The sequence below is a fragment of the Oxyura jamaicensis genome, chromosome 12 (genome assembly GCF_011077185.1).
Source record: "Oxyura jamaicensis isolate SHBP4307 breed ruddy duck chromosome 12, BPBGC_Ojam_1.0, whole genome shotgun sequence".
NCBI lineage: Eukaryota > Metazoa > Chordata > Aves > Anseriformes > Anatidae > Oxyura > Oxyura jamaicensis.
This window is the reverse complement of record NC_048904.1, coordinates 6895043-6918793: the sequence shown is the minus strand read 5'-3', so window position 1 is coordinate 6918793 and position 23751 is coordinate 6895043. Positions and strand designations below refer to the sequence as shown.

At 41.0% G+C, this 23751-nt stretch overlaps 1 protein-coding gene across 2 annotated transcripts in view; it reads right to left on the bottom strand.

Annotated features, from left to right (window-relative positions):
* Positions 1–23751, bottom strand: part of POC1A (POC1 centriolar protein A) — a 55741-nt gene that overhangs the window by 9193 nt on the left and 22797 nt on the right. For both annotated transcript variants that reach the window (XM_035337889.1, XM_035337890.1), the window contains 3 exons: positions 22258–22326; positions 19590–19688; positions 2749–2886 (listed from right to left, as the gene is read on the bottom strand). In XM_035337889.1, coding sequence (XP_035193780.1) covers positions 2749–2886; positions 19590–19688; positions 22258–22326 — 306 coding nt within the window. The remainder of the gene's footprint in view (positions 1–2748; positions 2887–19589; positions 19689–22257; positions 22327–23751) is intronic.

The window sequence follows — 23751 nt, the reverse complement described above, 5'->3', positions numbered from 1 at the left end:
TGACAGATTAATTTTATATTTCCATTATTTCCCAGAGTAGTTTATCAGAACTTTAAGTTTCCTCCATGGTATGTCTCCACATTATGTTAACAGTGTTGGAAACTATGATGAGCACAGAGAGTGCAAGAACTCAAGGTGGTACATTACAAATATACCCAAGCTCCCACAGAGCTAACAAATTATAAATTCCTGGAAAACCTGTAGACAGTTTCTGGAAATGGTGTGTCTGTCCGTTCTCTATAGCTAAGAAAACACCATAAACAAAAAGGTCCTGCTTATGCCATTAGAGAGTTCTCTTTAAGCAAGCAATACACAGGAATTACATAACTATGATTTTTAACAGAGCACCAGGAGACTACTGATACAGTCTCAGCCTTTCTTGAAGAAGGGAAAAATGCTGATGCCTGATTATGTTATTTATTCATGAAAGCTTTTAGTCACATAGTTATGAAAGCTTTTTTTTTTTTTTTTTAAGAAGTAATGGTGTACTTCTTTCATTGAAAGAAGTCCGCAACTCCAAAGTTCTTGTATAAAAAACACCCAACATTAACTTGAATCTGCAGGAAGCAGCACCCAGTTATGCTTTGGCAGAAATGGCTAGGAAAGATAACCAGACAGGTATCACCAGCTTCTGTTTCCATCTCACTCAGACCAGAGCTAGCAATCAGATTGCTGTTAGTCTACCTGGTCAACATCTAATGGCATGGAAGAGGTAGTAATGGTGCTCTGCTGGCTCTGTGTGCTCTCTTCTGTGTTATAGCCCATCAGCATGGTGTGCCCACAAGGGAAAAAAAACAAGTTCAGCTACACCAGCAGGTGCCCTCCAGTTACCTTCCATTTCTTTGCCCGGCTAACTGCCTGCATCCCCCCTTTCATGAATCTCATCTCTTCGTACAGGGATCAAGAATTCTTCCATGTTCATTTGCACAAGCTTGATAGTTTTGTGTTAACTTGTTTCACTTCTAAATACTAAAATGAAAATGAAGCATTGCAAAACCATTTCAACAACACATCAGGTACATCTACTTCTACACATGCATGGTATTAATATAAACTACAACATACAAAAACTAGAATCAATGGGAAATTAAGAACTGCACAGATGGCAAAAAGCTACAGGTAAAGGGTTGCTGAAAGCAGTTACTCAAGGCAGTGTGTTTTTTTTTTTTTAAACTATAGTTTCAGGCCTATTTCCAATTTTATTCTAAAACCTACTAATTTATTCCTCCCCCAGTGATCTCAGTATCTCTCTTTTTGCTAGGTTTAAAACAATGTTTGGATTTTTTTTTTAACGGTTACACAATACCTTCTAGAGATGTTTGCATTGCTTATATCTAGTCTAAATCCCACATATACTGTTTACTGCAATATTTGCCTCCTCTAAACACCTATGAAGTTGAAAAGGAGCCATTACACACCCATCATCAGAACTGTGAATCTGATTTATGTAATGAAATATAAAGATCACATTCCAAATGCACTAAGGAGACAAAAACAATAATAAAATATTTTGTGTATACACTTGGTCGCATTTTAATAACAAACACGCGGGTCTAACGTCATAGAAGATTTTTTTCCCCCTCTAGTGTTCTAAGGATTCTAAAGTTCTAAAGACTACAGAAAAATGCTTTCTTGCATTTCTGCCAAATGAATTTTAAATATCTTGTGGTTTTCACTCTATACTATTTTAGACTGTCTGTAGTCCTGGAATGCTTTATATCCCTAAGTCAACCCTACTTCAAACTCCTGTTGAGCTCTCCAGTCCGTCATCTTACTTTTTTTTATAACATGTATTTCTCTCAAGAGAAGAGAGCTAACTCAAACCAGTAATCAGGGTGTTCAATACACAGTGTTCAAGATCTGCTTGCTCTTCCCTAGAAACAACACTCAAACTCACAGAAAAGCTCTCCCACACAGATTTTTTCTTTCTAACCACCATGGTGTCATCCACATATCACTGGTGTTTACTATCCCATGCCTTCTCCCTGCTTCTCATATCCCTCCAAAATACACAATGGAATTCAGTCCTAGCTCAGAAATAAACATTTCCTAACACGAGCAATGAAGAACGATTTGGTTAAACAAACAAACAAAAACAACCAAAAATATAGCTCTATCCTCAAATTCTTATTGAACAAACAGATGCTGTGATGGATCACCACTAACAGTTGGTGTTGTTCAAGCATTACTTAGGGTCTCTGTAGAAGAACTATGTTAATGCTTCTGCGAGGGATTAGTTGCTTGTTACTTGTGGGTGAGAAGCATGTTTGTGAGAGGGGCACAGATTGGCCCAGATGCATAAATGGGAGGAGAGCACTGCAGAAATTGGACTGTGTAGGTGAATGTTGGGTGAGGAAAGGAGAAGGATCTGAACAGTTTCTCTATAGACTGCAATGTAACAGGGGAAGGACAAGAGGCTGATTACTCACCAAGACAGAGTCCTACTGCCTGATATTTTAGCCACGCCTTCAGGTACTACTTTGGATAAACCTTGGCTAATAGGATAAGGCACTACAGCTACCTCAATTAGCTCTCTGGGGCACTGCAGTACAAAGGAATGAAGGGAAGAGCAGGGCCTGAGTTGGAAGCTGATGGGAGGGAACAGACAGTGTCATGCTGATAAGCAGATAAATAGAGATTTATCGTTAAACTGCTAAAAAGCAGAGATTTTGGACTAGCCACACTTATTCTATGAAGCTATTGCAAAATATTCCCATTTTCATTACAAAACCAAACAGCAAGCCATACCTGAGTCAGAACATCCAGCTGTCCCATGATATGTTCCAAGGTAGTTGCAAGACTGCTGTCCTGTTGCTGCTCGTGGTTCCTTCCAGAATCCTGAGTTTTAGTTTTCTTAAGGTGAACACCACAATCCATTTCTGATAGCTAGAAAAATAAACAATCTGCTATTGCAATGCCAACAGCTGGAGGATTTCTGTTTTATGAATGGTAAAGAACAATTTATGTTGGGAGACAGTCTATGCTATTAAAAGGGCAAGAGAGAAATACAACTGTTTGTTCCTGACACAGTTAAAAAAGGAAAAGCTGCTGCGGAATCATCTGTCTCCACAGTCCGGAGGGTTGTGTGGTGTTGTTGTTATTTTTTTTAAAGCCTTCATCAGGAAAGGCAAAGCTTAGACAACAATCTTGGAACAATCCTGCTAGGTTTGAGATTTGTATATGCAAAGAGCTTTGACACATTCATGTGCTCCACAGACTTAGACCGTACAGGTGAATGGGGACTTACTGGAGCCATGTGAAGTACTACCTCCAAATTACAGAACGAAGCAAGCTACTCTGATAGGAGTCAAAGTTCTTTCACCCCAACAGTGTAAGGAGAAAAAGGCTTAGTGTACCACACTGTAAAAGGCTCTCTCCATCTTTGTTAGCTGCAGGAAGGCAAGGATGCAATAGTGTAGTAGTAAAGTCCACCAAAATGATCCAATGTGCATTACAACACACAGTTTTGATTTAATGCTTATAATTTTATTTACATCTTGAACTGGTTCTCCTTCCTCAATGAAGTTAAAAACAAGGATACTTTGAAGTTTCATTTTCAACTGTTTTAGTTATGTATGCTTGAATATTTCATTCCAAATAATTTTTTAAAACACATATAGATCTTTACTAGAGAACTTATTCTTCTTTCCTTTCAAAATGCTATCTTCCTTCTAGAACAAACATTATTTGCATTACTTACTTCATTATCACCAGTAGAAACTGAGTTTATCTAAACAAGTTAACCAACTGATTAAGCAATTGCAGACTTACATTTCCTAATTTATACTAACAGACATGACTTGAATCTAAAGCCAAGATTGCAGCACTCAAAACGTAGCTCACCATGGCCCAGTGCCTGGTGCACTTCCATCCCACGGACGGAACTTACCAACTTACTGCTCACGTAAATGGCTGGAGCTCGCAAATCAACAAAAAGCAAGGAATTCTGACAGACTGAAAAATGGGCTCGATGAGCAGCTTCGTCTCTTCTCTGCTATGAAGGCATTTCTGATTAGCACTATATTTAACTATTTACACAGGTCACACCGCGCAGCCCTGGCACAGGAGCCACCCTCGAACTACTTGTGTGCTGCAGGCTGCCCCAGAGCCACGTGTTGGTCACTGATGAACTCATTTGATCAACTAAAACATGCTTTTGCACATACAAGATAAAGCCAGCTTCACAAAGCTGCTATTTGCTGTGTAAATTTAAGAGCAAAACAAGAAAATGCAGTTGACCAACAGTGAATTAGCACCAACCAGCATGTTTTCTTGTTATGCTAAGACTGGCCATTATGTTTTGATGGTATAACTTCAGGCCAGCCAATCATGGCACAGCAGAAATTTCACCATGCTAACACTACACGCAACCTGCACTTAAAAAGCCCAAATGATGATGAGCCATCCACTTCAAAACCCATTAGAACAAGCTGACTCACAGAAGCAGAAAGATGACTGTAACAACATATTTTCTCCTCTAGCTTTAAAGCATATGTCAGACAGCTTTTCGTAAAAAGCTGCCAGGTTGAACTCAGTTGATATTCTCTTTGCTACAGTACACAGTAGAGAGACTTACAGAGCGTGGCACATTTGCAAGGGCAGCACTGCACAGATGTTCCCACACCTTAGGCTGTAAGGGACAAGTGGTCCTCATCAGGTCAAGTTGAAGCCAGAAGCGGCAGCAGCTCTGTGTCACATACACCACGTCCTGCAGATCAGCTCACAGGCTATGCACCACCACTGGGAAAAGCCCAGCAGGCCACCTCCACGAAGCTCGCATGGGTTCCTGAAGGCACTCCATGGTGGCAGCACTCCTCCAAAACAGAATCTACATTGAAGATGTGTGACAGTATGGCATACTGCCCCATTTCAAACACAACAGCTGCTTGCAAGCTTACAGACCATCGTGATCAAGAAGATAACTTGTAGGTAGCATCTTCAGCAGTGAAATTTCGAGCCTGTGCGTGCCCCTAAAGTAGGGATGCATTCAGCCAATGACAAAAAAAACAAAACAAAGCTATGTCAACGGGTCATAGAGAGCAGCTCCCAAAAAGGAGGCTTTCATCCAACGAAGGTCTTTGAATACTCAGTTCCAACATCCTACCCAAGCCTACCCTGCCACAGCAGGTGCAAGAATCAAGTATCTAACATCCACACCTACAGACACCACTTTGAATTGCTGCCCACAAGGAGTCAGGCAGAGAAACTGAAAGCAGCTTGCTCCAGCCTCTTACTCATCCCACCCGCCTGGATGGCATGAAGCTGCAACCTAAATCTGGAATCTGGCCAAGCAGGCCTCTCAAAGAAGGGTCCTGTATACACTACTCAACAGAGGTTAAGAATCTGCCCACCACGGACACGTCCAGCACAAGGTGATCTCATTACAAATGCCTGCAAACCTTCAGCTAGCCGCATATGAAAACAGCACAAGCCTTAAATGCAGCCCACATCTCACGGAGCAGCAGCAGGACAATAGCACAGGATGGGCTGATGGCCAGCCAGGGTGGATGCTGCACACACTGCCTCCTCTCAACCCAAAGGCACTGCACTTTCCCTTTCCTGGGTGAAACCAGAGCATTTGCATCCATCTGGATCAGACTCCATACAAGTCACCAGGCCAATTTCAACTCATCTTTTTAAGAGCCTAAACACAAATATGTACTTGTAGCAACACTACCCGAAGCATAACAGAAACCTTCTGAACCAGGGGGAGCAGCGATATTGTGCGGCCTTCCTACCATTACTTTGAGAAGAGAAGCTGTTTTTTTTTTTTAAATCCTTTCCAAATTTCCATGCCAAATTACCCTTTCCTTTAAGTGAAATGAAAACTTTTCCTGCATAAGCAGCACAACCGGGACTTCACAGAGCAGATGCTGAGGTGTTTACGTATCCTAAAACCAAGCGGACATCCAGGATTTAGTTTGACATTAATTTCAGAAAGTTGCCAAACATTTATAAGAACTAAAACAAATTCTTCTTCATAAAAAAAAAAAAAGGAAAGAGACTGTTCAATGGTCAGAGCAACATGTTACTTCCCACAAACACCTACCTTCACTTCTGTGATAGGTCAAATACAGCAGTGGCACTGGTTGGAGCTGCAGTAAGACAATGATGTTGCTTCTGTAGAACTGAACGTCTAGCCTCCCAAGTTGACACTGGTGAGCATCGTTGTGTGGTCTTTCAAAACCCTGCCCTCACATTTTAATAACAACCACAAATATAGATAACAACAACGTATATAGGCAATATATAATAACAACATATATAGATGTGTAAGTAATACATATAATTCGAAGGGAATACATATATTCAAAGGGAATTTTGCACCCAGGTGAGGAAAAACTTAAATGCCTCCAGACTAAAATTACTTTCAATTTGATAAAAATAGGATTAAATCAACCCTACTACTGACCACAAAAATGGACAAAGAACACTTTGCATACCAAAGTACAGCTCCCCTAAACTTAATAGGGATCTAAACCCTGCGGCAAGCCAGCCATTATTGATTTAAATTCAAATCAGCTTTAAAAATGATGTGGAAGAAGGGACAGACCACTTGGGTGGAATATAGGAACACTGTCAGAGAATGCAGGGATGTAATGAGGAAGGCCAAGGCCCAGTTAAATTTAGCAAGAGACATCAAGGAAAACAAGAAGGGTTTCTTCAAATACATCAACAGCAAAAGGAAGACTGAGGAAAATGTGGGTGCGCTGCTAAACGCGGTGGGTGCCTTGGTGACGGCAGATATAGAGACAGCGCAGTCACTGAATGCCTTCTTTGCTTCAGCCTTCACTGCTAAGGCTGGCCCCCACGCACTGCCGAACCTGGAAACAAGAGAGAAAGCCTGGAGAGAGGAAGACTTTCCCTTGGTTGAAGAGGATTGGGTTAGAGGTTATTTAGGCAAGCCAGACACCCACAGATCTATAGGCCCCGATGGGATGTACCCAAGGGTGCTGAGGGAGCTGGCGTGCGTTATTGCTAAGCCACTCTCTATTATCTTCAAAAGGTCTTGGAGAACAGGAGAGGTGTCTGACAACTGGAAGAAAGCCAATGTCATGGCGTTGTCTTCAAGAATGGCAAGAAGGAAGACCCAGAAAACTACAGGCTAGTCAGCCTCACCTCCATTCCTGGAAAGGTGAAGGCACAGCTCATCCTTGAGGCCACCTCTAAGCATGTGGAGGAAAAGAAGTGATCAGGAGCAAGGAACATGGATTTATCAACGGGAAGTTCTGTGTAACCAACCTGATAGCTTTCTAAAACAAGATGACTGGCTGGACGGATGAGGGGAGAGCAGTGGAAGTTTGCAGACAATACAAAGCTTGGTGGGGTGGCTGACACATAAGGAGCCTGTGCAGCCATTTAGAGGGACCTCAACAGGCTGCAGAGGAACCTTATGAGGTTCAACAACAGCAAGTGCAGGGTCCTGCACCTAGGGAGGAATAACCCCAAGCACCAGTACAGGCTAGCGGCTGCCCTGCTGGAGAGCAGCTCTGCAGAGAGGGACCGGGGAGTCCTGGTGGACAGCAGGCTGACTGTGAGCCAGCAGTTGGCCCTTGTGGCCAAGAAGACCAACGGGATCCTAGCCTGCATCAGGAGGAGTGTGAACAGCAGGTCGAGAGAGGTGATCCTCCCCCTCTGCTCAGCCCTGCTGAGGCCCCACCTGGAGCACTGTGTGCAGTTCTGGGCTCACCAGGACAAGAGGGACACAGAACTTCTAGAGAGGATCCAGTGTAGAGCCACAAAGATGATTAAGGGATTGGAGCATCTGCCTTATGAGGAAAGACTAAGCGAGTTGGACCTGTTAGAGAAGAGGAGACTGAGAGGGGACCTTATCAACCTCTATAACTACCTGAGGGGACCATTTAAAGAGGATGCAGCCAAACTCTTTTCAGTGGTGGCCAGTGATAGGACAAGGGGTGAGGGGTATAAATTGAACCACAGGAGGTTTTATTGCCATATGAGGAAGAACTTCTTCACTCGGAGGGTGACAGGACACCAGAACAGGCTGCCCAGAGAGGCTGTGCAGTCTCCTTCTCTGGAGATATTCAAAATCTGCCTGGATGCCATCCTGCGCAACATGCTCTAGGTGATCCTGCTTGACAGGGGGGTTGGACTAGATGATCTCTGGAGGTCCATTCCAACCTTAACCATTCCGTGAAAAAGAATTGCAAAAAATACAGAAAGAGCCCTGAAATATGCACTGTCTTCACAACAGTCTCAGTGTTGACAAGCATCACCTCACTGCACAGACGCTGTGCTCCCATCCGCCTCACACACAAGGTGAAGTGCCACCTGAGCGCTGCAGACAGGCCCCAGAAACAGTGTCACTGCCACAGAGGTTTTAGCTATTTTAGTCTGAGGTCAAGTGTGCATTTTATTCAGTGCAACCGAACAAATGTATTTGCCATTAAATATCTTATTACAACATCTGCTTATTAAGCACTGGGGGCATAGCAAGAAGCAGCTGAACATTAAAGGAAGAATGGATAAGCAGTTTCAGAATACAATACAGCTCTCAGTGACAAAGGGAAAACAGAAGTGATTTATTTATAGCAACCACTTAAAGACAGCACAGTGCAACTACTTGGGGGAAAGGGAAAATTAATCAGCCTTCATTCCAGACATCTCTTGCTGAACCTTTCATGAAAATTGTTCTGGCTAAACACCATTGTAGCCAGTTATTGTAATGCTGATTGGGGTGTAGGGGACCTATTAACTATAGAGGACACGTGCATCAGTAGTAAAACTGCAGTAGACGATTTTTAAAATGCCACTTTGCTTTCTAAATGGTGATATTTAGAAAATACCCGCTCTTCTCTCCACTGGAAGGGAGTAACTGACTGGAGGGAAGGAATGGGTGCAGCCTTACCTCTAGTCCTTTAAATCAGCTTCTACAGTGTATCTACTGCTTTGTTTTTAAACAGAGTATGATGTTACCAAGAATTAATTTTTAAATATCGTGGAAGATGGCATTGCCTTTAAGCAATACATCCATTGAATCTGTTATTCACTAAATGCAATTAAATTCTTACGTCCTGGATGAAAAAAAAATCCCCAAGAAGCAGCAGAGAATCAGAAAAAAAAAAAAAAAAGGTGGTGCATATTGTTTATTTGGACTCCAATTCTGCTAATCCAAATGAGAAAGAAGTACCATTAAAGTCTTCTATTTTAAGGACTCATTTTCACCCACAGGTGAAGTGATATTTTAAATGTATTCCCACAGAGCAACAGTGACATCCAGTGGAAACATTAGTTTCAAGTTTCCAGGAAGGTCACATGGAGTACACTACCCTAGATTAGAGAACTCATTAAAAACCGAGAGGCAACCTCATTTCTCCCTGCTAGGTACAAAATACCATTGATTGAAAACAGTTCTCTGAGCACAGACATTTTCTAGACTGGAAAAGCATCCCTTTGCAACGTAGCACTGAAATTTCTGGTGCAATCACATTCTTTGAGACTAGCACTACTCTACCTCTATGCTCCAGACCAGCATAGAGTAACAGCTAGGATACAAATTAAATCAGTTTTGTCAAACAACTCATAGGATAACAGGCCATTCTTGCTCACCTCTTGTCTCAGCACTCAGCTTTGAGAACAGAAGGGGACGAGGGAGGGAGGACGGGAGGGAGGGAAGGAATAAAGAGAAGGGAAGTGTAAAGTACATTACTTCCCTTTTATTTTTTTTGCACATTTTTAAGACCAAAAATGATGTAGACACGACCCTTCTCCTCACTGGTGTCAGTAAAAATACCAAGTGAAACCATCAAAACTTGGCATACCTACCGTAACGACGGCGTTTTTCCATAGGCCAATAAATATTAAACCTGTGATAAACCCCAAGGAACATCTTTACCTCTTTAGATCCCAAGGCACTCTTGTACTCGTCTGCCTAATCAGACCTCTTGCAGAGACAGACAGATGGTGTAAGGTTTGTATATTTTAAATGAAGCAGCTTCTTACCATCCAGCTCTGCTAACTATGGTGCCAAGAAGGAGAAAGAACATGGGTTACAACTAATGGCCAGTTACAGTAGTCAGATACATAAACCCCGACTGTCCTTGTATTGAAGACTGCCCTTGGACTGATGTACATTTGTTTGCAAATCCTGCACTCTGTCTCTGGAAGCGATACTATTTGTCAGTCTCTGTCCAAGTGGTGGTTCTCTCCCTCCTCCAGCATGCCAGAAGGCTCACTTGAAGGGAAAAGCTGTTCCCTCCCTTCCCTTGTTTTCATCACCTCTCTCTTCTACTTCACTGTCTGTTGGTCCACTACACTTCTAAATTCCGTAAGCATCACTTTTAAAACAAGCAAAACACCAGTATTATGTCCTTTGAGGTAACTTCCAGTAACAAGCATCCATGCCGATTTGCCGAAAGCATCGAAGCTATGTGCTGTCCATGCACCGCGGGAGGTCTGTGCTGAGCGCCGCTACTCCACGTGCCATCTGAGATCAGGCTCATGTTTTCTGAGCTACAAATTCTTCATTTCATTCAAGAAACTATAGGACCCAGATATAAACAGGAGAAACATTGGGAAGAACTTTCACCCAAAATTGAGTTATTGTTCTCTGGCTCTTTTTAAGATTCTTTTGGGAGAAGCTCCTCAAAAAACCACTGCTAAATACTGAAGCAAAATGTTTATCCTCTGCCTTAGGTTATCCGGCTACAGGTATTTTTACATCAAAGGCAACTGGCTTCAAGGCCAAAGGCAGAACACACGTAGTGTTCTCATGAAGTGTGAGCCACAGCTTTCAGCTCATGCTCTTCTGCAGTAGTTTCTCCTTTCTAATGAGATGTGTATGTTGCACAATGTATTACCATGTCTGTTACATATGTATACATTTGCCTGTTATGTGTGTATATCTATGATGTGTGTACACATACAGAAACATACCTCCTCCCCTGTACATTATATACATACACACATATAAAACCAACAAGCCCATTTGGTACTTCAGTGGCTTGAAGTTTGGATTTTAGCAGAGAAGTTTGAGGTCTTACCAACTTTTAAAGCTTGAGCCATCTTCATCCATCTCTCTAAGCTGACACAGAACAGCAGCTTGGAAAAATACATAAATCTTGCCTCCATCTCTTTGCTTTGAATTATGGCTCAAACACGAAAATAAGCCACATACAGCAGCAACCTAAGTGGGTGAATTCACATTAATTAACCTGAGATGGTGCTGAACTAAAAAGGTAATTTTTATTCTGACCAATAATGACATGTCAGGACGTGCCTTATTGTTCAAGAGTTTTAAAGAACAAATTTACTCACTGCAAGACAACAAAAATTAAAATTTGATCTTATTTCTGTGAAAAGTCTTGTTAAACCACAACACTAAGGCTAACAGCTGTAGCAGCATGGCTGCTCCCATCCACTGCTGGGCAGAACTGTTGCAGGTTGTTGCCATCATTCAGATCCTCTTGGAAAACCAATCTGAGGGCACTAATACCTTGCTTTTTCTTCTTAACCAAGACCTTCCTCAAGACAAGATGAAAAAAATCTGATGAACAGCCTGAAGTAACGTATAAAAATGCTAAAACACAAAAATGGAGAACATGAGCTTTCATTTGTTTTCCTGCACGCCTTTCCCTGTTTATACTGACCAGGTGAAGGGAAAAGCAAACACAAGTGTTCGGAGGGGAAAGGAGAAACATAAAGGCAAAACCCTCCAGCTTGAGAAGAAACAGTTTCACACAGCAGCAGCAACAAACCGGAAGAGTATGAGAGGACTAACAATTAACAGGCTTCCTGGAATAGCTTCTGTGAAGAAGCTCTGCTGTTACCTGCTCCTGAAGTAGACAGCGATATAGAGGAGTGAGAGAACTTTACTCTGATGCAGCTTCACAGTCAACTTAAGATGCAGAAAATCAGAGATAAGCAGTGAGGCTCCAAAAAGAGCACAGTAAACCAATGCAGCTGTCCAGCTCTGCTTGGATAAATTCAGGCCTCCTCCCGTGAACAAACCCGGTACTGCTGCTAGATGGTAATCTTTGATGAATTAGAGTTGGACTCTATAGCTCATTTGGATCAAGTCTTTTCAAAAATGAAACCGAGGGGTTAAAGTTCTTCCCACTGGTTCCTATAGTGGCTTGATTCTACAGAGAACTATTACTTTGGCATTATTACTTTGGCAGTAATTTGAGATTTGAGTAAATTGAGTAAACTTGAGTAAATTGAGATTTTTGCTGACATTATTATCCAGGAGCAATGTTAGGCTAGCCAGTTGAGCATCACCCGTACAAAAAAGCTTAATTATTCTATCCTAAATTCCGGAAAGCCTCTTCATACCTGCAAACAAAACTCTAGGGCAAGTACAGCCTCTTCAGGACAGGTCACAGGTCACATCTTTGTCCACACCAGAAAGAATGGTGTGGAAAAACGAGAAAATGAGAAACCTTTTCCTCTGTTCCTACTGAGCCTATGTCTACTCACAAAAATGTGAGAAGGTCACAGGTTGCAATAGGCTTCAATGAGCAGGGTCCCTTCAACAAAAAGTGAAGGAATAGTGAAAATTAGTCAGCTATGAGCAATCATCTGCAACTGCACCACTTGTGAAGGATGCAGGGAAGAGCTCCTTAATATCCTGGGGTTAGTTGTAGTAAGACTCCTGCCCTTCCCTATCAAGCTTCTGCTTGGACAGCAGAGCAGCGTAGAAAGCAGTGGAAACTTACCTTGAGAACTCATCACTGTTGTTAAGTAAATAATCTATCTACATATTCCAAAAGGAAGACAACAATATACCAGGCTATAGCTTCCTGGAGTAGAAAAACATCCAGGGAGAAACAAGGTGACAAGCAGATCAGGAAAAATAAAATAATTAAAAAAAAAAATCAATTTACAGACCACATTTAATCTGAAGGATGATACCCTGCTGTTGAAAACAGGATTCCTCTCTTATATTTCCTAAGAATAAGGAAATAAATAGGAAGAGGTGGAGGAGATGCAAACAGAAACACATTCACATGCAATTGCACAGAGCTCCAGCTGTGCCTTCCCAGGAGGGAATTTCACAGCAAATAAATAAATAAATGTACAGAAGTATTTGTAAGTATTAACAGATGCCAAAATTAGAGATAGTTACTGATTTGGAAGCCAAAAGAGAAAGCACATCTGGCCCCTGAGTAATTCAGGAGGAATTTATTTACACAACGAACGACTGGCTGACAGACCGAACTGCTGCAGTCAGCATGGAGACCATGGGCTGAGCACCACGGTCACCAAACACAGAAGGGAACAAGCAAATGAGAGGTGGAGATGGGTTAGGAAGCTCAGCTATAGGCCTCAGAGAGCCGATTGATGATCAATGATCAGGTCATTGTTTTGACACATTTTTCTTTAAGAAAATTTGTGACTTACCACCGTCAGATCTCAGGCTTTTGTAGCAATTTCTTGTCAAACAAAAAATTACCTCCCAGAGAGCATAAACTATATTGAAGATACATGAAAGCCTGTGTACTTAGCAAAATAAGGGCACATCTCTTTCTTCAGCCTGAAGTTAATTGTAGTTGATAATTATTCAGGCTCTAGTTTGTTCAGGAAAGACTTTCCAATCAAAATACAGGAGAGGCACACTGAAATGACAGTCCCTGTACAAAGTCTCAAGGACTACAACAAGGAATTAGTCTCCTGTTTTGGAAAAATATACATTAAGGAAATAAGCATAATCCAATGCCTCATGGAAAAAAAAAAAAAATTAAATCCAGAAGTGTAGAAAAAGGGCTAATTGTCTATCATCGTAACCAAAAGGCACATCTGAAGAGCCATGGGCTACTTATCTTTTGTTTAGAAGTCCTTTCTGCTGAAGCACTGCTCTTCCCAATCTTCGCTAAGTCTGCTATGTCATTAGCTTTTGAATTTGGTAACTCTGCAATAGAGCACCATTTGTCTTCGAAGGAGCTAAGTATATTTAGAGTATTTGTGCACGTGAGTTAAAAAAAAAAAAAAAAAAGATTTCCTGGCAGAAGAGTGACAGAGGACAATTTTGCCTCTCTGCCCACGTGATTTTGGTCTCCCAAACTGTCCTAGCAAAGGACTACTCCCATGGGCAGTTCTCAGCGTCATGCTGGGAGCTGAGAACTAAGCTTTGTTTTCTGAGCAAGAGTAGCTAAGACACTTGCTGGCTTTGTCATTTGACCTTATCCTACAGCTTACCTCCAAACCAAAACACTTTCACATGCACTACTTTTCTCAGGAAAACTAACATTGCATCCACATACGGCATGTATTTAGGTTTTATGGCTGCAGAACTCACAGCCGAGGTGGCAAGAGAAACACCTCCCATCACCACCTGTAAGCCTATGTTCTGCCGTACTAGTTACCGATCTCACCAGCCACACGCAGCACTCGCAGGCTGCCTTTTGTATGTCAGAAGTCCTCCTTCCCCCATTAAAGACTGCTTTGCCTGTGAGGTACTACAACCTGAACAACTGTTGGAGTATTTTTCCTCAAATATTTTGATGCAATGGCAAAAGGGTCAGAGGCTGAGGTGGAAAGTCTCCTCAGCAGTCCCTCTTTGCCTGGTAGTACTTGGCACAAGGATTTACAACACAGAATCATAGAAGGCATGTTTATATTTATATTTAAGATCAAACAAAGCATCTCTCCATCAATGACTATTTCTTATTTTCCGTAACATCTCATTAAAAATATTTACCAACTTAGCTCATACTTTTTTTTTTAATCCATCAATTTCAGTGAGAGTGTACAAATTTAGATAAATACCCAAGCACTTTCTAAGTGCCCATGTGACATCAACTGTTCAGCGTTTGTTCGTAGCACTTTACCATACATAGACTTCTTGGAATTAGTCAAACAATAGCAGCAAATCTGTCACATAATGAAACCAGTGTTAATGTATACTCATGTTGGCTGTAACTGCGTGTGCAAAGCTTAGTACAAAGCTTTCCTTGTATCTGAGGGGAAAAAAAACACCACCACCAAAAACCCCAAATAAAATGTATTATCTACCCTCTCCAAAAAGAGAAAATAGTAGGATTAAGTAAATTTTTTCATAATGTAGCAGATTTTAGAGTCCTTTGATCTGATCCTACACAATTCTTCATACAGACAGACCCTTAGGCTCAGAGTTAGTGACCCCAGGACAATCATAAAAGCCCACATATATGAAACTACAGGCAAAAATCTGTACTTCTTATTCTGACATTCCTTTAGGTCCTCACTACTCAATACTTTGGATTAAAACATAAATTTACTTGCACTTAGATTCCAGCTCAAAGCAAACATGTAAATCAAGACACGGGACTGTAAGGCTTCATTTCCTCCCATGAGCTTCATGCAGAGCTCATCAAGTGTGCTTACCCTTAACTGAGGTTTTCAAGGCAGTCAGGCAACACTTCGTGGCAGCAATTATTAGTTTATAACTTGGAAGCAAGCATTCCAGAGATATCCTAATTCTAACATATAGAATCTCTCACACCTAAACTAGCATGTATTTACAATTTACCTCCGACAGCTTTAGTGTTCTTTGTATCACATTTTAGTTTTTATTCTTTTACACCACAGCCGTAACTGTAAGTCCTGCCCCTCGTGGCCTTCTTTCATTTGCAATAGCCCTCACACAGAGTACTTCTACTTTCAAAGCAAGCTGCATCTCCCAAGCCTCATATTTACAGAAAACACAGGCAGGTGGGCAGAGCAACTTTGAAGTTCAGAACCTATTGCTACAAACAAGCCCAATACCCTGATTCATAATGAACTTTAACCAACTGCCTGAGAAACTAGCATCTTCTAAAGGCTTCAGTCTCCACCTGCATACTGAAATTAAGATTGTTTTAGAGCAAGTTTGTTTTCAAGCTCACCAACCCTGACAGGATTTTTCATGCCTCCTTTATCCCGCAGGTTGTTTAGGATTCTTTTTTTTTCTATCCATCTCAATGACGGACTAGTTTTGGTATCTGCAGTTACTTTCTTAGTGCTTGCATGCCAGTCTGACTCTCCCCACAAGAAACTGAGTACAAAACAATGTTTTTACATAGCTGCTGTTTTGGTTAGTATTCATGCTTTCAAAATACTTCAGGAAAAAAAAAAAAAGTTACACCATATAAGAAGGCATAAGCTCTTTCTTTTGAAAAATATTCTCCTTGCCTTAAGTAAAAGGTGAAAACAGACTCAGATGTGTCAAGAACCATGTTCATATATTTTAGGGGTACAGAAAATGAGTAACAACCTACATGCTTTTGGCACGTAACTACATTTAAAAGAACACCTGCAAAATCTCAGGCTTATTCCAGAAGCAGAATCTCAGTACGCTAACACAGCAGTAGAGAAGAATAAAGCAGTTTTCCTTTCCATCGAAGGAAAGGATGACCTCAGTATGAAATTAAAAACTACAGGTTGCTGTTTTAAGTCTTTTTGATGGGAGAGAAGTGGGAGAAATAATACTGACCTCAGCTACACAAAATGCATCAAAATAATTACTTCATAACTTAAAAAGGCAGCATTTGGCTCAAAATAGGAGGGAAGCACTTTTAAAGCCGAATATATAGCGAAATACAAGTCTTGCACTAAGTTGTAGCAGTACTCTTCAAAAACAGCCCAGCACAACACATTTCTAAAAGAAAAATCAAAGACCTTCACTTGAAAGAAAATAATGAGGCTGCCGTGAGTGGACAATTTCTTACAGAGTCAAAATTTCCATGTTCATGTTACACTTACATTCCTCAAAATAATAAGCCGAGCTATTTTCAGAGAGATTAGCTTCTTTTTTAATAGCTAAGAACATTTCATATCAATCTGAAATTTAAACTTATGATTTTCAAAACAAGCTCGCGGACTACATTGTTTACTCTTCCTCTAACTTTAGCAATCATAACTGTGCTCATATTCAAGCACTGCATTCTTAAGAACCCAAAATTCAAGAGCACTGAGCACAAGTCATATTTTGCATTTCCATTCTCATCGAGCACAGAGAGCCATTCATTAGCAGAGACCAGGTGCAGGCTCTGCTTCTGCATGTTGCGATTGCTCTGGTAACAATACGGTCGACACCTCCACAAATGTCACTCCTTTGGCATCACAGACCACAGTGCAACAGGAGACAAGCACAGGAACTTCACTCCTTTACAGCAGCTCAAAGCAGCACCACACTTTTAAAGCAGAACAACACTCCCAGCCACTTCATGAGAGGCAGAAACACCCGCACAGAGGAGACCACACTGTTGAACTGCATCAATAGACGACTGGTTTCGGTCACCAGAGCTCTCCACTGCTCCCACCTCCACCCTGCTTTTTAACCAGGACAGTTTTACCGTTGGAGTCTGTCAAAGGTTTAATTGAAAAGTCCCTGGAGATGCTTATAGCTAGCCCAGCAGGTCTACTGGGAGCCTCATTTATACTGTTCAGACCGAAAGGTAACACCACATTTGGCCAAGGAGTAAATAGGAGGGAAGAATCCCACTGACTACCACTCTCAGTTTGAACTTACAGAAGTTGCCCGTAACACGGTAACTTTCCCACACCTTTTGTATTCCAGTACTACCACTGGGAACAGCTGCTCCCACACTGAGTGCCCAAGACAAAGGGCTCATTTGGGTTGCTCACTCCTCTGAAGTAATTCAGATCCCCAGATCAAAGTACATCTCTTCCATGTGATTCAGCATGGATTCACTTTGCCCTCTGTGAAAACACAGCACCTGGTTCAAACCCTCAAAGAATTTGCAGTGCCCTGCTTCCCATGGGCACAGAGTGCAAGTGGAGAAAACCCTGGTCAAGTAGCACCACATGGCATGGCCTCACCTGTCGGTAGCACACAAGGGGTCCCATCAGCATCCATCAGAGGTTTTGGCAGGTAAACTCTCTTCTCACGGGGAAATGGTTTTGTTGGAGGGACCAACATTCAAGGTGGTGAGTCACTGCTCAATGGTTTAGTTCAACAGCTACTTTCAATATACATCATATCATCTGCTGAGAGGTTCTGTACCAATGACTAAGCTTTAGAAGAGATCAGGCATTTCCTACCCCCTGCGTTAAATTACTACTGGATAATATGCACTGGTAATAACAGCAGTACAAATGGGGGTAAACTTACCATCGCCTCATGTTAGAGGACACCTTGGCTACACCGTTTATGTCACTACTTTTAATATCATGAACTGAAAAAGCATTTCTTCCATAAAGGCTCTCTTCTACACTTAAACACAGAATTATATTACACAAAGTATCTTAAATTAAAACTGACAGAGTTCAAAGTTAGTCCAGTTCAATGAGCTAATAAACAAAGAGGTCATTGGACTGTTAGTTTCATAACCTACATAACTTTAGAGTTAGGACACAGGGGAAGACAAAAAGGATATCAGTCTTATCCAAAGCTAGACAGGATTATTGTGGACTTTCCATCTCCTTCCATGACTGATCCTGACCTTTCTGTCCTTCCCACCTAGCACCAGCATCCTCCAATTTTTATTGCTTCTCTTGACAAAGCGCAACATCATAAGGCATCAGGTTTAGAGCTATACAGCAAGTTACACACAAACCTTGTTTGTCAAAATACTATGGCTATTCTGACACCTCCAGCAATGGACTGAGGTTCTATCAAGTAAAAACACTATTATATTTAAGAGAGAACATAGTTTAGTAGCCCAGTAAAGGGTATCTAAATTGATAAGATTACAGATACTGCCACAGAGCAAGAGATGACTGTTAGAAGCTCACCTTTCAATTAAGGCATACCACGTATGCATAAACCTACTGATTCACAACCCACTTCTAAGTTTCCAACCCATGTTGAACCAGATGTACTAAAATTGTCACAGTAATAACATATTTCAGAATCCTGCAGTAATACTTGAACATACCAAAAAAAATCCGAAGATTTTTGAGACAATACAAAAACTCAGGTGTGTTTTGAATGCGTTTCACAATGTGCAAAAAACAGAACTTGTGCTGGCAGCAATTTTAAAGGGTTAATCTTGTAATAGATATCTAACAAGATGTCTAACATCAATGCTACACTTAGATCAGCGCATCATTCTGAATTATTCAGCTGATGAATTCACCCATTAGGTACAGTCAGAACTCAAGTGTCTCTTTACATGTGGTTCAGGGAATGGATGTGTATTGATATCTCCACATAGTCAGGAGCAAAGCTCTAATACAACATGTCACCTATTTCTCCTGTGCATTAAGTCTCTCCTCAGAGATTTCTTTTGTCTTCATGAGCTGTCAATGAAAAGATATTCTGAGTACCTATTTTCAGCTTGTTTCCTTTCTACTTTCACCTGTTACATCTGTGCTTTTTATTTTTTTTATTTTTTGGGGGTGGGGTGGCGAGGAGAGATGGAGGTGTAGAACACTGTCCAAGCCTACCACAAATTCCTAAATGCAGTCTGCTAATAAAAATGCATATGTATGCACTAAATTTATTTCTCTCTATATGTAATATTCCTACGAGGTAAGTATAGCTAAATAAATCAGAAACAACACCAAACTTGTAAATAACAGACATCCTACAACGCACATTAATACCAAGGAAAAAGACAGCTCTGCAGTTCAAACATCTGAAACCAAGTCACATGGTTTTCAAGTTGTAGAAAGGAACCTTATGGAATTTCTGCATGCTGACCTACCAGACTGTGATAGGTCCCATCCACACTAGAGCCAGACTTCTGCGTTTTCAGCACTTCACCATAGTCCGCTGCATCAAAATTAGTCTTCCATACCATCACCTGCAGAAGAAAGGCAAGTGGCTAAATTGTGTCTATTAGAACTTTTCACCCGCATTAGCTTAGAGGTCAATTTTGTCAACTCGTCAGAGAAGAAAAGGCAGCTACACACCAGGCTTACCTAAGAAAGCTTTGCCATCAATAAGTTAAAGAGCTGCTATTTGTAAACATGCTACTGAATAGAGCTGTACTATAGCTTAATTCTCAGTGGGAAAGTGATCTCTTCCAACATTCCATGAGTCAGGAACGTCGTGAAACCAGAGCTACCTAGATAACTTCAAAGCAAGATCTTGATGAAAAGGAAACATTAGTACTATGAGATTAACGTTAGAGATCTTGAGCTGGTTTGTCAGCTAAATACCAAAATTAAGTCTGACTTGAAGGCACCTTTTCTTCATAATGCACTATTTCAGAAGAGATGAGGAGTTACAACTGGGCTTCTAACACAAAAAAAAAAAAAACATACTTCAACATATCAAGAGCAGATCTATGGAGTAAAGTCCTTACCAGTGACACTGTAAGTCAAAAAAGTTTAAGAGCATTGACCAACTATTTCAGAAGTCTGAAAGAATCTATGAATCTGATCAGTTCACTTTGGTTAACAGAAACATCAGTGTTTATGTTTCACTTGCAAGGTTTCATTCCCGCCTTCTGTGAAGTGTAAAAATAATTTTTTGTACTTGCACAGTGAACCAGTAAGGCCATTCCACTGCGTAAAAGGAAGATACGATGCTGTTATTGGACAGACCATCAGCTTCACAGGTCAGTGAACTGAAGTGGTCAGCTAGTTGGACTAGATGAACTTTGAAGGTCCCTTCCAACTGAACTATTCTACTCTATTCAGTAAACATGCCTTTTCAGATGGGCTACATGTTGTTTATGAAGGAATTTAGACATTTTCTTTCTGACCTCTAGATATATTCTTGATTATTGTCACTAGTTCTCATATTTCTCCTGGATCCAGAAAGCTAGTGCTTGATGAGATCTGTTCCAGAGAAAAATCTTACACACAAAGACTAATGCTGTTTTTAATACATACATATACGTGAAAGTTCTTTCTCCATGCACAAAAGGAAGCACTGCCTACATTTTCACATATAAACCTGAAAGGAAAGAGGCAATTCCTTCACAAAAGCTAGGTCCAGCAAAGCCAACATTCCCAATACATGCACTCAGCAATACACACAACCTTGAGCTATGATGGTACTGACGGCCAAAAATGTCAGTAACACGAACACATGCCATAAGTATACCTTTACAAAACAGCGTCTGGGGAAGCATTGCCATTTAGTCTGTCAATTAACAATACAAGGAGGTGTTTCGAGGAGAACCTCATTTGCAATGGCCATTACTCTGTTTAAAGAAATCCCAGCCAAATGAAAGACAAACAGGACCTGATTAAAAAAAGAAAAAAAAGTCTAAAGGAATTTACACAGTAGAAAAGTATAGGCTAATACACCCTCTCAAGATAAAAATAAACAAACAATTCTTGGCTATGCCTAGAAACCAAGAACAAAAATAGGATTTCTAAGAAGTTTTCTACAGAAAATAAACAACAATGAATTGCAACGTAACTGCAACTCCCAGCATCACACTAGGGCTCTTTGGGGAGAAAGAAACAACAGCAGAAAATGCATACTTATTCCTTGTGTTAGATAAGCACTTCGAGAGCAAACCATAATAGAGTAAACCCTGTGTAATTTTATAGGGAAAAGAAAAAAAAAAAAAACACTAGAAACGTCTCTGTTGAGATAGCCTGTTTAATTTTTTTTAAAAAAAAAAAAGAAAGGTGTTATTAAAGAGACAGGATGGTAAGCTATGCCACCTATCAGCATAAAATGGAGTTAAAATGCAGTAGATCATGTAACTGTCATGAACTACAGGCCTAGGACTGGTTTCATTTCTTCCTTGATAGTATGCTGAAAACATATGTAAAAAAAAAATGCAACTCATTTCAGCATGGTCTGGATGTATTGGATATGTTTTTGCTTTCTCCCAGGGAACAGAAAAGAAAACCCAGCAGCTTTTAAACAAATGTGAATCAGGATTACAATCCAGAAGCGAAAGCAAAAGGAATAGACAACTGCTATGTCCACAAAAACACTTTACCAGCAGCATGACACACCTAGACAATCCCAGAGGACAAATGAAGCTCAGAGAAAAGTCCAGCTCTGACTCGGAAAGCCGTGTAACTGCAGCATCAGCACAGCTTTGCACCAGCTCCTCCCACCACCAGAAAGACTTGCAGCCTACATTCATGTCCAATCAGACTCAAAGCCATCTGGGGAGATGGCTTAGCCACAGCCTCTGAAATAAAACTGAAAGGACAGATTTAAGGGATAAGGAGGACCCTGATGAACATGAAATACAACTCCCTGCCCTGTGTATCAGTGGGCTCTGGGAGAGCATTCAGGGAAGCATCACCTCATTTTCTCAGATAGAAAACTCTGTGCTTAATATTTTTCACTTTCTTTTTCTCTTCTAAATACCATTTTTCCTCTCTTTGAAAGCAGTAAGATGCCTAAAAAACAGTAACAGGGCACATAACTATCAAATAAAAACGTTTACATACCTGTTCATCAGAACCTCCAGAGGCAAAGAAGTCTCCCGCTCTTGAAAATGCTACACAGGTGGCTGGACCCTGTGAATAAGTTTAGAAGAAGTGTTTAAAAGAAGTGGGGAAAAAAAAAACAACAAAGCATTACAAGCTCCATTTACTATACCTTTACAAAGTATTTCTCTTTTAATATCAGCAGTCTAAAGACCAAGTTTCAATTACTCTTCTCTGTCAGGTAAACAGCCCACCATTAATGTGCTAAGCTTGCTGGCACTTATTGTTTCCCATATTTTTCCCTGCAGTTTAAGATTCTCACTCTTCAATACCCATAGCACTGAGACAGAGTGAGGAACAAGCCAAGTTTTACAGCTTCAGCCTTTGCCTTGTTCCCCCTCAGTCATCTTCTTCCCTTTAGAATTAGCATCTCCTAAAGCTCCTGTTCATCTTTTAAGAATTGTTGAAACTGAGTTTTGTTAAGCACAGACACCTGAAGGAAAGGTTCAAAGTAGAAAAGGAGGTTTGCATACACAAAGACACACACAGCTCTGCATCAAATGGTGCACTGATAGACTGTGAGAAGAAAAATAATCCAGCTACTGACAATTCTGAGCTTTCACAAAACATAAGCCACTCCTCATAAAAACACAAGGTTTTTTAGAAGAAGTTGGAGCCTGAAAGATGGAGTCACCACTCCTCAAATTGCCAAGCCTTCAGAGTTTGTTTTCCAAGCTCCTCTTCACACCATGAATATTAGAAACACGAATGAAAAACCCACCAAACCAAGATTTCCACATAATCATGTAGCTTCAGGGACTAGAACTCCAAGAACTACCGAAAATCTTCAAGACACTGACAGCACAAGACAACATATTTCACAGACCACTGTGTGCAATAGAAATGCCTTGGAAAAAACATCTTTTCTCTACAGGCTTTCCCAACAGCCTGTCTTTGAAACATATACAGCTACCACTAAGGGACAGCATAAAACACGACTGATCAATAGGTGGGATGAGATGCAAGAGAGGAAAGACAATCAGTTCTATCACGAAGGAAAGGGATGTTTTCCTTTTCTTTGTTAGTTTTTTGGTTTTAGTCATCACATGCTCTCCTATGTATTTATAGGATATTCCATGCAAGCTACTCACTACAGAGGACCCAAGAGTTAAAGCTCTCCTCGTTCCACTACGATGTAACTTCACAACATGCCTGACCAGCTATCAACCAAACCAGTCAATTTGGCCAAGGTTAGAAGCGTTTCAAATCAAGGAATCTGTACAAGCAGAATAACTGAATGCACAAGACTTACAGCAGAATCCAATTCATCTTCTTGGAGACTTGGTCATCAAGAACTCAAAGCACAAGATCATGGTTCTCAGCACAGGAGGAAGAAAAAGGCAAGGTTTTCTGAGGAGCACTGGAATGAAGAATAGGTGGCAGAAGAGTGGCAGACAGAGCAGCGCAGCAGCACCAGCAGGTACCCGCAGCACCACTGGAGAATGCAAGAAGCAG